Below are 14,693 nucleotides of genomic sequence, written 5' to 3' on the forward strand. Positions count from 1 at the left end.
TGGCCTGTTTCCAGACAACTTCTAGAGCTCTGGTTAGTCACTCACTCTTTTTGATTAAAAAAAAAAAAGCCATGAAGAGCAGATGATCCTTCAAGGTCATGTTGGTTCAGCGAAGAAAAGAGATGCCATATGGCTACTAAGGGGTGAGATAAGAGTCCAGGACCTATGACAACTTAGTCCTGGCTTTAAGACCAAACCAAACAACGTGTGTCCATTAGGATGCTTTGGGCTGCAGATAAATGACTATGGAACTCATGCTAATAAGTCACCGCTGGGAACAGAGAAGTAGGGTGGGCTCTAGGGACAGCTTAACCCCCTTCGTTTCTCTCTAATCCCTCGGATGCACTTTTGTGTGTGTGCATGTTGGCTTTGTCTTAGAGCCACTTCCCTCGTGGGCAAAATGATCAGACGGAAGGAGGTGTGCTGGAGACCTGGAGTCTACTGAGGGGTACCTCGGCCACCCATCAACCATGTGATCTTCTTAGACAAACCGCTTAATCACTGCAATTGGGAAACCATTTTCGGGGGGCTGTAGATACACAAACCCAAGTTGAACTAACTAACTGCAAAAGGGGATTTTTTAGTTTGTGTAACTGGGAAAAGGACCTCTGGCAGTGTCGTTGGGTAAACGTCAGCCTGATGTACAAGGGTTGGCAGTTCAAACCCACCAGCCACTCCAGAGGAAAGAGATGAGGCTACCTGTTCCCAGAAGGACTCCCAGCCTCAGATGCCCAATATTGTATGACTGCTGTGCCTTGGAATTGACCTGATGGCAGTGGCTTTGACCTCACTTAGTAAAATAGAAGAGAGTAAATTTCTGGTGGTATATTGGTTACACATTGGGCTACAATCCAAAAGTCAGCAGTTTGAAACCACTAGTCGCTCCTTGGGAGAAAGACAGGGCCTTTTATTCCCCTAAGCAGTCACAATCTCAGAAACACAGGGGCAGCTCTCCCCTGCCCTATAGGGTTACTATGAGTCCGCATCAACTCGAAGGCAGTGAGTCTGGGCTTTTTGGCTTTAGCTCCAGGCTTCTTCCCTCTGTGGAAGTCATGACCACACTGAGCCCTAGGATGGGGTCAGTAAGCCAGTCACCCCATTGTGGAGAGGGCCCCATTGTGGAGAGGGCTTTGCATTCCCTGAGAATCATACTGGTTGGAGGGGTTTGGGTCCCAAGATCCATCATGCCTTAAGCAGTCAGTGTGACAGGTGGATGGAGTACCTGTGCTGGGTCACACAGGAGAGGGATGAGACTCTCTACTCTTGTAAAGACGTGCAGTCTCCGAAGCCCACAGGGGGCACTTCTACCCTGTCCACAGGGTTGGTAGGAGTCAGAATTGACTAGATGGCAGTGAGGCAGTGTTGACTAGATGGCAGTGTTTTTTTTTTTCTGGTCCAATGTCCATACAGTGGGGTATTTTTATCATGATTTCATAGAGAGGGGCAGTTCCTTAAGAGCACCGAGGTGCTAGTACTCTCAGAAGGGCAGGTACACACACAAGAGTGGTAGTCAGGCCTCTCATTGATGAAATGGGGACAATTCCTTCTCATGCCCAGGTTAAATGACATGAATTCCTAGGTTAAATGCTATCTGCATGTCAACCCAAAACTCATCATTGAGTCGACTCTGACTCATAGCGACCTTGGAGGACAGGGCAGAACTGTCCCTATTGGACTCTGACACTGTGACTCTTTACAGGAAAAGAAGGCTCATCCTTCTCCTGTGGTGCAGCTGGTGGTTTTGAACTGCCGACCTTGCGGTTAGCAGCCCAATGTGTAACCCGCTAAGCCAGCAGGGCTCCTTATGCATGTCAAAGTACTTCTACTCCTTATAAACTATTTCGTCCGAGTCCAAAAGCCTTATGAACTATTAGAAAGAGCACCCACTGGTCATTGCATGATCAGGCCCATCTCCTCTTCCTTGTGGCGAAGCGTGGTGCAATGGGGCACTCTTTTTGTTGATTTGCTTTCTAACACTCCATCTGTTCCTCACCAGGACCACTTCCAAGAAAAATGCACCCCACGCTGGGCCTGGGCCTGCTTCTGGTTGGCCTCCTGGTGGTGAGGGGTCTCCCTCAGCACAAGCCCTCTCCGAGCGGCCACAGGGATGACGTGTCCAAGGGGAAGCAGGCAGCCCAGGAGCTCGCAAGGAGGAACACAGAATTTGGTTTCAAGCTCTTCAAGAAGCTGGCCTCTACAGAATCTAACGAGAACATCTTCTTCTCCCCCTTAAGCCTGTCCACCGCCTTCTCCATGTTGTCCTTGGGGGCCCAGGACTCTACTCTGGAAGAGATCCAGCGGGGCTTCTGTTTCCATGACATTCCGGACAAGGATCTTCACGAGGGTTTCCACTACCTCATCCAGGAACTGAACCACCAGGACCAGGACCTCCAGGTGGATCTTAGCAACATCCTGTTCATGGACCGGGGGCTGCAACCACGTCAGAAGTTTATGACGGATGTCAAGAGTCTGTACAACGCCAACACCGTTCCCACCAACTTCCGCAACTTGGAAGCCACTCAGAAGCAGATCAACAACTATGTTCGTCAGAAAACCAACGGGAAGATTAGCAATCTGATCAAGAGAATCGATTCAGGCACTATGATGCTTCTCGTCAATTATATCTACTTCCGAGGTAAGGCTTGGGCCAGGCTGGCATAGATCCAAAACTAGGTTCACAAAGGTGAACCTTGGACTCGTATGTAATGAGTCTCTCAGAACCCCACTGCATTATCTATATGCTGAGCTGTGATAGGTTTCTGGTAGGTTTCTGGTGCCAACCTGGCCGATAGGAACATGTGGGATTTATCAGGTCGAAGTTTGATTGGAGGGCAAGCGTCATGACACATGACTCATAGGGCGGCTCTTGGGGTTCTTTGTGCTGAACAAGTTTCTGAAGTCTGAATTACTCTCCCTCTGTTCGTGGCCATCATTACTGATTATCCTAACAGTGTCCGTTGTAAAGGTTCACGTGACGTTTTATTTATAGATGAGAAAAGCGATATTCAGATAGGAGAGGCTGCTTCTCACGGTCCATAGGCTGTGCACTTTCCACCTCACCAAGCAAATGCCTAGGATGCCGGCGGCTGTGGTAAAAGTGGTGGTTGGTGATGATCATTGTGGAGGGGAATGTAGTCTGGTTACTAGTTTAGTGAGCCCTGGAATCTGAATTTCAGAGATGGAACGTAAGATGGAAACAGGTTGCAGAATCCAAGATTCATCCTCAAACACTACGCATACGGTCATACACACCCGCATGCATGCACGCATGCAGCTGCCTCATCTTCAAACCACATAGGATCCTTGCCGAGCTGTTGGCAACACAGTTCTGAATCTGAAAACACAGTCACCCTCAAACCCAGAGGGAGGCTGCTGGCTGGAGGGGAGAAAAGGCTGGATAGTTGGCAACTGGCTCTGCAGTCTGCCTGTCCATGATTTCCCAAAGGTCCTGCATCCCTAGACTGTAGCATGAACCAGGTTGATGAGGGCAATGCTGATGATGACCAGTATCCCCGGAACACTCTCTAGACACAGCCATGGAGCTGTCTTATCCCCCTCCACCCCGCAGCAGACCAGTGAGGTTTCTACCAACATGCCCATTCTAGGGATATGGACACTGAGGCTCAGGGAGGTGGAGATGCTTGTCCAAGGCCATGCTTCTGGAACAGTGACACCGTTGGCCTCAATGTAGCATCAGGTATAGAGGGTGAAGATGAAGGCTGCCTTTACTCCTTCCTCTTGATTCTCAGGGGCTCAGACACTTAGAGTGGAGTGGCATGGAATGGCACAGTCTTTATACTCAGGTCAGACCTAAAAAGTCCCTGTTGGGCGCAATCCAGTCCCTCCTGCTACTCCCAGCGCAGCCAAGCATAGGGGTGTGCTATCTCATCACCCCACCGCAGTCCTAGGTTCCGTGGGAATAAATAATCAGGTCCGAAACCCCCCTCCCACTCCCCAGAAGCCTCCAGGGCATGACATGGGTGCAGGCCTCCCTCGGGGACCCGCCTTGGTTTTCCAGTACCAACAAAGCAGAGACCCGTGCTTTCTTGGTGTAGACCTCTCTTCTCCCTCCACCGCTCATGGTCACGTTGTCCTTCTGCAATCCGAAGCCAGGTGGAAACACGAGTTTGATCCAAAACAAACCAGAGAAGAAGACTTCATGCTGGGCCAGAACAAGTCCGTGAAAGTGCCCATGATGTTTCAAGGGGGCATGTTCAAAGTCGGCTATGATGATCAGCTCTCCTGCACCGTCCTGGAAATGCCCTACCAGGAAGACTTCACAGCCATCTTCATCCTTCCCGACGCGGGCAAAGTGGAGACCGTGGAAAAGGCCCTGCTGACCAAAGTGATGCTCAAATGGAAAGAGATGATCACAGAGAGGTAAAGACGCTGTGCTCAGCTTCTCACCCTGCCTGCCCCCTGTCCCCACCCCTTCCCTGCCATTCTCTTTATGGCCTCCATCATACATTTCATGTGCAATTTCTCTATGACTAGGTCCCCGGCTAGACTCTATGATGAACTTCTGTTTCTGTACGGGTGTAGACAGGGGGACAAATCAGATGAATCTAGAGGAACACGTACTCTACTAGGGAGATAGATTAAGATAGCAGGGAACCAAGTAGATGGAACAATACACTCTGTTGGAGAATGTGGTCGGGAGGGCTTCCCAGAGGAAGTGGCATTGGAGCTCCGTCTTCAGTCTATGTGGAAGGAAGAGGTGCTATGGAATCCTAGGAAGGGAGACCCCAAGGAAAACACGCGGGGTGTCAGAGGGAACCCGAAATGGTTCACTGTGGGTAGTGCAGCAGTCTGGCCACAGAATGAGAGAATGTGCCCCAATGTGATGCACAACAAGTCCCGGTTGAAGAGCCAAAATGAGTAAGTATTTTCTTTTTCAAGCCCCAACTTAAAACAGACTCAAGGTAATGACGACAGAACCTTTCTCGGGCTCCTGACTATGTTGGACTTTTCCTGGGAAGGTAGAGACTGGCGTGAGAGTTAAGAAGGACTGAGGACTTGCTGTCAGATTCCTGGAGGAATCGTGGGTAGGAGGAAGTGGGGAAGGGGGGTGTACCAGGGTCCCTGTGCCCAGATCTTCATCTTCTTTCTTCCATCTTGCCCCCATCCCTCATTCCCCACCCCACAGATCTTTCGAGATCCGTGGCCATGCCAAGTGTGATCAGAGGCAGGGGAAGCTCTGAAGAGAGCCAGAGACAAGGTTAGGACGGAGCTGGGCAACGGAACTAACCAGGTTCTGTCCAATCCTTAGGGGCTGGGAGAACAAATCCACAGTCAGCCGAAAACTCCCAGTAGCAGACTTCCGGTTTGGAGTACTGTAGACGGAGTCATCGTTCTCTGCTGGGCAAAAAGCAGGCCAAGTGGCAGGCTGAGCCAGGCTGACCAATAGTAGTACCCTAGGCGATGGAAAGGGCTTCCAGAGGCAGGTTCGGAAACACTCCCGCCAGCCCCCAAGGCCAAACCCCGGGGTCTGCGAGTGTGGGCAACGTCTCTGGCCGTGAAACAGGAAGAGGGGCCCGGATTCCAATCCTGACTGTGACTCAGTCTTCTCATCTGTGAGGTTGCCAACACGCCCCCTGTCCTCACCTCCCCCTAACACCAGGACGGGATCGATGAGCAGATGGGAATGCTGGGTTGTGCTCTTGGTCCACGTGGCCCCCTGCCAATGGAAAGGTTGCTGGTTTGACACCACTCAGAGGCACCTTAGACAAAAGGCCTGGGTGAGGGTACCTCTGAGCTTGACCTTGAAAGCCCCACGAAGCACAGTGCCCTGACCTGCACCAGGCAGCCATGGAATGGAGTCACCCTGACAGCAATTGACATTTTTTTAATGAGGATGACAATGCAAAAGACGGGGTTTTCTGTTCCCATCAGGAGCTCCAATCTCAGAAACTCACCTGGGTCCGTTCTCCTCCGTCCTATTGGGTTGCTGTGAATCGGCATCAGCTTGATGGCAGGGACGGAGGGTTTAGCACAAGCTGGCCCGCAGTGGGGTTCACCTCTCCAAAGCCTTCCCGTTGGTCGGTCCAAGAGATAAGGCTGCAGGTTGCTCAGGGTTCTTCTGAACCTTGGGTTTCTAAAATGACCCTCCTGCCTGTAACGTAATGCCCAAGATGGTAGCTCATCTGCTGATCCTGGGGACACAGCCCTCTCTTAGCAGGGGGATGTTCTAGAAGGAACTGACCACGACCTAACCTGAGCCTTAGTCTTCCCAGAGGTGTCGGGGAGGAGGGGGTCTCCAGTGGGTGGAGCAGCATGAGGACAGTGGGAGTGGGCCAGCCAAGTGGGATGGCTACCCCACGTGGTCATCCGGTCATCCCAGCTTCACACAGTTTTCCTTTAACACCGTCAAGGGAGAGTGGTGGAGACGTTGCCTGTGGACCTCCAGAGCTCACCATCCTCAGAGTGGCCGGCCCCATTCCCCGAGTCGTTCTGGTTGTTCCCCGACAAGATGTGGCCCTGGGCTGGCACTAGGTCCTCCTGCTCCCCTCACCAAGTTTTCTCTCTGTAGCCTTTCTGGCCGAGGACACAGTCAGGCCATCACTAACTATGTCCAGGTATCCTCAGGGGGGCGGCCACCATCTTTTTGGCTTCATGAAGGGGTTCCCCTCTCTTTGTTCTTCCCCCAGATGTGGCTGGAGCCTCCATGACTTCCTGCAAGACAGCCCAGTCAGCCTCTGCTGGAGGATCGGGGGTTCTGAAGTCAGTGTCCAGCACAGGGGCCCAAGGATAACTTAGAGCACACAGAAGTGATACCTCATGGGCCAGGTGCATGCTGCCTTCAAGGTCAATTCCAAGGTGGCTTCCTATCTAGCTCCTGGTCTGTCTCCATTGATAGACACCCCACCCCAGCTACTGCATTACATTGACTCTCCTTGGCTTGATTTCAGGAGGACCTCCGAGAGGAGAATTCCTCTCCTTCCGGGGAAAGGCTTACTCTGCAATCTCTTCTGTCACTGAGCAAAGTGGTGTCTCCTCCCTCATGGGAAACTCCGAGTCCTCTCACAGGGCAGGGAACTTGTCTGACTCCCAGGAGGGAAACAAACTGTTGTAAGAATGAAATAGGCCAACATTCCTGCATTCTGAGCTCATTCTGTTAGAGTCCAGCGTCCTTTCCTCTGTAAGAAGGGAGCCGTGTCTCAGCCACTGCCACCCTGCTTTATGCCCAGTGAGATGAGGGGGGACCATTTCCACCTGTTCTTTCTTCCATTGGCAACATTTGGGAAGGCCTCAAAGAAGAGGAAAGGGCAATTAACCGGTCTTCCCAAAAGATGCGTCCAGGTCAACAGATGCACACCTAACAGACACGCCTGAGGTCTGCGTGGGATGACAGGCTGGAATGTAGGTTACCAATGAGATGACCTCAGCGTGGCTGCCACACCAGCAGCAACTGCCTGCTTCGTCATTGGATCATTAGAAGTCTGCTCTAGCTGCCCCCACCCCACCCCATCCCCAAACAAGCAACAAGAAAGCTCCCAAACTTTGTTGGGCTTTGAAATAATGACTTTCCCATTACAGATGTGGATGGGTCCACCCCAACCTGGGTGCCCTGCCACACCTTTCCATATTTGTTAGGAGTCTTCCTAAAAATAATATTTGGAGGGAATGGCTGTCGTGCTACAAATCAAGTTTCCAACCACCCCTCTGTGCTAGAAATCAGCAGACGGTGGCCCATGGACTTGACTTGGCCAGCTGCTTGTTCTTCCCAGAGATGCAACCCAAGTACCTAGAACAATGTGCAGTATTCAGCAGGCACTTCATGAGTATTTGTTGAATGAATGATTGAACGAATGAATGAACGAGTAGAAAGGTAGCATTGGGAGTCGGGTGGGGGAGGGCATGTGGATGATACGAAGACGCCTGGAACGGACAGTGATCCCCAGGGAGGGAATAAAGATAGAAAAACAGACCCAGCTCAGACCTGTTCAAACCGTTGAAAGCAGGGCATGTGGTACAGGCAGCCAAGGTCAAGGGAAGAGAGCTCAAACCCTCGAGCACTGGACTTGGATGGGACTCCTCCAGTGTGGAGGCAGAGAGCTGCCATCAGTAGCTGCTCCCAAGAATTGGCCACCAGACCTAGTGAGGGAGGTCAACAGTCCCGAGTGAAGGGCGATTTTGGTAGAAAGTGGAGGACCAAAGCCTGACTCCAGTGGGTGGAGGGGACATTGGGAGGAAGTGGAGGTGCCTTTTCAGGGAGCTGGGCTGTGAAAAGGGGAACGGCAATGTGGGGGCTGGGAGTGGTGTGTTGGTTTCTTAAGATGGGAGATATTCCCGGGTGCAGTCTCCTCCTGAGACTGGCCAAGTTGATGTCGCCCACGAATGCTGCAGGAGAGAGAGCCAACCGGCAGGGGGAGAGGGGGTGTTTCTTGGAATAACAAGAAGAAATGGGCTCCCGGGCCCAGGGGATGGACAACTCCTCAGGTGCCTCAGGTGCACCTGATCCTGGCTCTGAGCCAGGCGCCCCATCCAAGTCAAGCCCGCGCAGGAAGTGGAGCTGCCACGCAAGGGCGAGACGAAGAGTCCTTGCCAGTTTCAGGCTGCACGACGATTATCTTCCTGTCTTTAACTTTAGCACTCTGATTGTCCCGGGCCGGCCAGGCTTCTCCTCACTCTCCTGGCACAAGTGGCTTGGAGAGGTTTGTTCGGAGACAGAGTGTGTGACAGGCAGCACCGATTTGAACTCAGTTCTGCTAACCACCGGGTCAGCAGCTCGAGGGCCTCTACTACTCTGGTAAAGAGTCTCAGAAACCCACAGGGACCGGCCTCTTCCGTCCTGGAGGGTCGCTGAGTCATTTAGCTTGGGTTTGGATGCTTCTGGAATCTAGTCCACTGGGGCCACGTGGATACTGAATCTGCCACGGCACCTTGAGGTGGTGGGGATCTGACAGGGCTTGCTGGGGGGTGAGGGCTCTGGGACAGGACACTGCACAGAGCACACAGGCCATTTGGAAACCGAGGACCCGTCTCACGTGCAGAGAGGGAAGATCTGAGGTCCTGGGGTCCCTCACTGTTCTTAGGACCCACTCCCTCCTTTTTGTCACTTCTACCTCCCCCAGGGTTGTAGATGTGTTCATGCCCAAGTTCACCATCACCGGTACCTACGACTTGAAGAAGTTATTCTCCCGCCTTGGTATTACCAAAGTCTTCCAGGAACATGGTGACCTCACCAGGATCTCCCCTCACCGCAACCTGAAGGTGGGAGAGGTAAGCCTGCAGGAGCGGTGAGAGTCTTCACACAGTGTGATTTTGGTGGAAAAAATTCACATAACCTCTGCCGCTTCCCCCATGAAAATTGGAAGTGTTGGTCTCCTGGTGCTACTGGAAAGCCAATTCAATAAGCACTTCCTACAGGTCAACAAGCGAGCCCCGGTAGCAGGAATAGGGGCGAGGGGATGTTCCACATTAGACTGCAAACCACAAGGTCAGCAGTTTGAAGCCACCAGTGGCTCCTTGGGAGAAAGAGGAGGCTTTCTACTGCAGTAAAGCATCACAGTCTCTGAAGCCCACAGGTGCAGTTTCACCCTGATGTATAGGGTCACTATGAGTCAGAATAGGCTCTATGAAAATGAGGTTTGTGGAGAGGCCAATAAAAGGCACCCCGGTGCCACTGTGGGTTAGGTAATGTGCTGCTTTTCACAGGTTCAAACCCACCAGCTGCTTGGTAAGAGAAAGATGAGTGTCAGAAACCCTGTCTAGACTCACTAGGTGTCAGAATTGCCACATAATGGGTTTGGTACTTTGGGTAGAGACTGCCAAAGGAGCCCCGGTTGTGCCGTGGATAAATGCTCAGCTACTGGTGGAAAGATCGGTTGTTCAAACTCACCAGCTACTCCACGGGAGAAAGATGAGGCAGTGCCCTTCTGTGTGTGCGGCCAGGTTGACAAGGAAACAAATGCAGTGACACTCGCTTATGTGTATGAAAGAGCTTCACATCAAGAAGTAGTTAGCGATCAAGAAAACAGCCCAGCCCGGTCCAGCTCAAGTCCAGAAGTCTGATCCTGGTCCAGAAGTCCCTCTTCAGACTCACACAGCCACGTGCTGTGGTGCAGAATGCAGGAAGATCACAGGCTGGTGGGTGCAAAGTCGAGTGGATCCAAGGGCGCTGGTAACATCACAGGACTCTGGCGGCAACCAGGGTCAGCCAGCAGAAAGGTGAAGGCAGACAGAGGGGGAGATTCCCAGGACCCTCCTTATGAGAAGGCCACGCCCACAGGGAGGCACCATCAGGCTGTGGACCTGACTGGCAGGTCGAATACCAGCCCTACACTTTTGTCTTTCTTCACGTTGACATGAAGTTATGTAACTACCACATTCTGTAAGGATTACAAGTCTGGGAACCTTATGGGAGCAGGGTGACCCTGTCACTATGAGTTGAAATCAACTCCAGGACAACAGGTGTGGAATTTGGGGTTTAAGCCAACAGCAACATCAGTCTGGACCTGGTCTAGGTCACCAAAGGCCTCCTGGACTTATTGGGAGCCGTGTAGCCCACAAACAGGCCTGACATGAAAGAAACCTACATCCACAGACGGTCTCATGGTCTCCCAGGAAGTGAGTCCCTGCCTATTCAGGACACACAGAGAGGGTCAGACTTAGCAGATCCAATCCAAGGCACCCAGTTACTATTTCAGGTTGGCAGCGAATCATTGCTCAGTATGCCATGGGACATAGGGCACAGAGTACAGGCGGATACAAAACCATGGCTGTCCGTCTGAAAGTAAAATACAAATGGACGTTCTGTGTTTCAGCTAGCAAGCACACTTCTGGGTAAAGAAGGCATTGAGCTACCCCTTCAAGGAGGCAAGGATGGGTGTGGGAAGGGGGATTCATTAAGTGTCTTGAGGTCCACAGGAGTGAAGGGAGAGGCTCATGCCATCTGGAAGCAACTAGGTGGCCAGCTGGGCAGGTTTTCTTGCATCAGAAGGCTCTGCAGGTCCACCAAAAGAACTTGACGAGGGTTGTGCCAGGAGAAGGGTGCCCAGTCCAAGTGTGTGGCAGCCATGCATGGCCAGCGCAAGAAGAGCAAGACCCCAAGACTGAGTGGCAAGAAGATGCTCTGAGAAGCACTCTCAGTCCAAATGGAGTCCATTCTTCATCCATCCAACTAGTACCAGGTACCTCCTATATGAGCCAGGCCCTTGCCAGGGCCACACAGTTGTTTCTATCTGGTGTTGATAGGACAGCAGTGGAGGCAGCCCCCAAAGGGCCAAGAGGAGCCCCAAGATCCTGCCTTGCAGGGCAGGCTTAGGGCAGGAAGAGCCTGGAGCTAGTTAGTTGATATAAGCTACCATTCCTTTAGCGTAGGCGGCATCGGGCATCACGCAAATGCCACGCATGTAATCTGAGCACCACCCCTTCCTGAGTGAGGAATGAGGGTCTGGAGGAGGCAGCTGCTCTCCCAGCATCACCCAGGCATGGGGGGTGGGGTAGCAAGTATAGGGCTCACACGTGCTGCTGCTGCCTCCGTGTCCTCCCCTGGGTGCTAGAGGCGTAGACATCCTGCAGGATGGTCAGAGCTCGCTCTGGGGCCCTGGAGCTGTGTGCACCACCCCCAACCCATGAGTGTTGAGCAGCAAGAGGGCCAGGACCCTTTGGGAGTCCCTGAGTGGTGCAAAGGTTTAGCATGCTCAGCTGTGAACCCAAAGGTGAGAGGTTCTGAGTTCACCACAGAGGCAGCTGGCAGGCAATGTTAGAAAACGCCACCCCTGACGGCCCCTGGAGAGTCGCTCTTCCCTGAGGCTCATGGGCTCGCCAGGCACTGGGATGGGCTCAAGCACATCTGGTTGAACTGGAAGCACACCGTCTCCTTCTCCAACTGACTCCCCACCATCTGGGACTGGGGCTTATTTGCCTAGATGGGAATCAAGGGTCATTTCCCCTCTCTGAGCCCATATTTTTACCTGGACAGCAAGGACATTTGCCCGTTCTTCCGAGGGTGCCAGGAAGCATGGCATGAGGAAGTGGATGAGGAAACATTCTACAAACTCTGAAGTGTCAGGCAAGGTTCTCTAGAGAAACAAAATCAGGACACTTATGATATATATATATATGTATATATATATATATGTTTTATACAGCGAGAAGGACTGTAACAGCGAGTTAGTCTGCTACACAGCAGTACAGAGGGCTCAGTTCAACTCACTCTGGGAAACAGTTAATATACTGAAAGTCCTTCAACTCACAGAGGGGCCTTTGGTCCAAGGTGAAGGAAGCAGACAGCGGAGTCCTCCCTCAGGCAAGGCAGGCAGAGTCTGCCCGCAGGCAACAGAGAGCAGGGTGGGTCAGCAACAGTCAGTAGCTCGGGAGCTTAGCGAAGCAGGTACAGATGGGATATCAAACTCAAGCAGTGCAAGGTGACAGGCTCTGACCACCTCAAGTTCAAGCAATGTACCCACCAGCAGCACGGTAAATAGGTCTCAAGTGAGCCTCCAGCAATAACGACATGATCTATGGGTGGGCCTGGGCCACAGGTAGTGCAGCACACTAGCTCAAGCAGCATCCCCCTGGTCAGATCACCAGAGAGCAAGAGACAGGTGGGTGGGCCCTGCAGAGCCATTTATCTCTTTGCCCTTCAATCAAACTGCGACCTGATTATGCCCACACGTTCCTATTGGCCAGGTTGGCACAATAAGCCTAACTATCACATCACCCTTCTGGGTCTCCCCAGCCTGGATTCCTGGCTGTAGGTTCCACGGGACTTGCCATGTCGTGAAGCTAATGGATAAAGGTGTGTAATAGAGCCTTCTCCTGAAGGGTCCCTTCCTCCTTTGGGGTCCCTTGAACTTTGGGGTGAGGAGTGTGGAGGCGGGAATCTCCATTCTCATTCAGAACAGAAACAACAGGCTCAGGAAGAGCAGGTCCCTGCCTCCAAGGTCAACATTCATGATGGGCTTGAAGGGAGGTCGCCTGTACTACTGGGGTCACTCCCTGCTCTGGGCCTTGGCCCATCACCTGGAGAAGGGGTATCTCAGAAGGTCCTAGAGCCAGGCCAAGAACTGTTGGGGGTTAGAGGGGCTGGGGGCTCTGAACAAAAACTGCAAGTGTCTAGTTCCACCTGCGCATGGGGAAGCTGGGAAACCTTAGGTGACTCAGTTTCCCCTACTGGACAGACCCCTTATTCCTCTTCAGCTTTACTGAACCCTTCTCCTTCCTGAATGAACCAGAGTACTGACTGGTTTTTGGTTTTGCAAGTAGGGAAAGACAGGTAGGCTTTTCTTGCCTTTAAGACCTCCATTCCAGGATGTCCCATGAGCATCGGTGTTTCACCCCTTCTCCACAGCTCACCTCCTGTCTGTCACTAGGCAGCTGACAGCTGGAAGCCCGTGAGACAGACATGGGAGATTTGCCTGTTTCCTGGGAGTAGAATTGCCAAGAGTTTGATTCAATCGAACCAGTCTATCACCTGAGGTCCTGACAGGTCTCAATCACCAGTTGTTGAGACCCTTGGGCCCGAATCATCTCCAACAAGAAAGCAGAGCCTGACTCCCCCTCATGCAACCACCCAATGGGGTAGCAGAGTGTGGCGACAGCTGGAGGCATCAGGGTGGACATGCCACCCCCTCCCTTCCAGCTAGCTCAGGCTCCACCACCCCTCTGCCTTGAGTTCTGGCTGACAGTTCTTCAGCCTGTGGGAAGGAGAGCACACCCACACTGCTGTCTTCTGAGCCCCCGCGATAGTGCCCTTCTGTTTGCGGAGCACCCTTCAACGGTGGCTGCAGAGGAGCCAGGAACCCAGGATGGGGGGTGGAGCTCGGGGGCTAGGCAAGGGATTCCTACCACAGCCTCTCTCTCTCTTCCAGGCTTTTTTTTCATTTTGCCATGGTCACTGAGGGTCTTGGTCAGCACTAATACCCTCTTCTGGTTCCCTCAGGCCGTCCACAAGGCCAACCTGAGGCTGGACGAGAAGGGCTCAGAGGGTGCCGCAGGCACCGGAGCGCAGACTCTGCCCATGGAGAAGCCGGAAGAGGTCAGGTTCAACAGAACCTTCCTGATGATGATCTGCCAAGAGAAGACGTCGTCCTTAATCTTCCTGGGGAAGATTACCAACCCTGCTGGGTCCTAGGAGGACTCACGGCCGGCCCTGCACTCCTGCCGTGGCCTGGGGCTGAACACGCCATCTCCCCAGGGTGGCAGCACAGCGATGGTCCCGAGCGTGTCAAACCCTCCCGCGCCTTCTCCCGAAGCCCCTGCTTGGACACGCGGCCATGGGCACTGCCAATTCAGGTGTCGGGATGACTTACCCCACCCACACCCACTAGATAGAGGTTTCCTCTCCCCACAGCAGGGGCCCGTGATTCAATAAACATAATTCTGCTATGGCTGGCTCTTGGTGGATAATTTGGGGAAGTTGTGAAAACTTGGAGCTTGGAAGCAAAGAGGCCTAAGTGCAAACTCTGGGGTCCGGTGCGTCGGGGAATGTCACAGTCCCTCTCTGAGTCTCGGGGGCTCCTGTTTCTGAAGCAGGGGGCATGCCACCCACCTCTGAGCTGGCACAGTGAGGCACCTGACACAGCAACCTGGAAAAAGTGAGTCCCTTGATGAGCCCTTAGTTTGGGTTCCCCACCTTCCTCAAAGTGTCCAGATAGGAGCTGGGCGCTCATCCAGGCTCCCAGGTGATGCAGGACACACTACAAGGACACAGGCTAGAGTAGCAGCCGGGATACAAGACCAAGCTT

At 52.8% G+C, this 14,693-nt stretch overlaps 1 protein-coding gene across 1 annotated transcript; it reads left to right on the forward strand.

The window, feature by feature from the left end:
• Nucleotides 1-2,013: 2,013 nt before the first annotated feature.
• On the forward strand, nt 2,014-14,080 carry SERPINA12 (serpin family A member 12). Its single transcript, XM_075531634.1, has 4 exons — nt 2,014-2,635; nt 4,110-4,380; nt 9,075-9,222; nt 13,889-14,080. Exons 1-4 carry the CDS (start codon nt 2,014-2,016, stop codon nt 14,078-14,080), a joined length of 1,233 nt encoding a protein of 410 aa, XP_075387749.1.
• Nucleotides 14,081-14,693: the final 613 nt, after the last annotated feature.

The sequence above is a fragment of the Tenrec ecaudatus genome, chromosome 14 (assembly GCF_050624435.1).
Source record: "Tenrec ecaudatus isolate mTenEca1 chromosome 14, mTenEca1.hap1, whole genome shotgun sequence".
NCBI lineage: Eukaryota > Metazoa > Chordata > Mammalia > Afrosoricida > Tenrecidae > Tenrec > Tenrec ecaudatus.

Bases quoted from the DNA above. Each gene is read 5' to 3' on its own strand.
- SERPINA12 (XM_075531634.1), top strand. From the start codon at position 2,014: ATGCACCCCACGCTGGGCCTGGGCCTGCTTCTGGTTGGCCTCCTGGTG. The intron at 2,636-4,109 runs GTAAGGCTTGGG...TGCAATCCGAAG, and splicing joins CAATTATATCTACTTCCGAG to CCAGGTGGAAACACGAGTTT. The intron at 4,381-9,074 runs GTAAAGACGCTG...TACCTCCCCCAG, and splicing joins AAAGAGATGATCACAGAGAG to GGTTGTAGATGTGTTCATGC.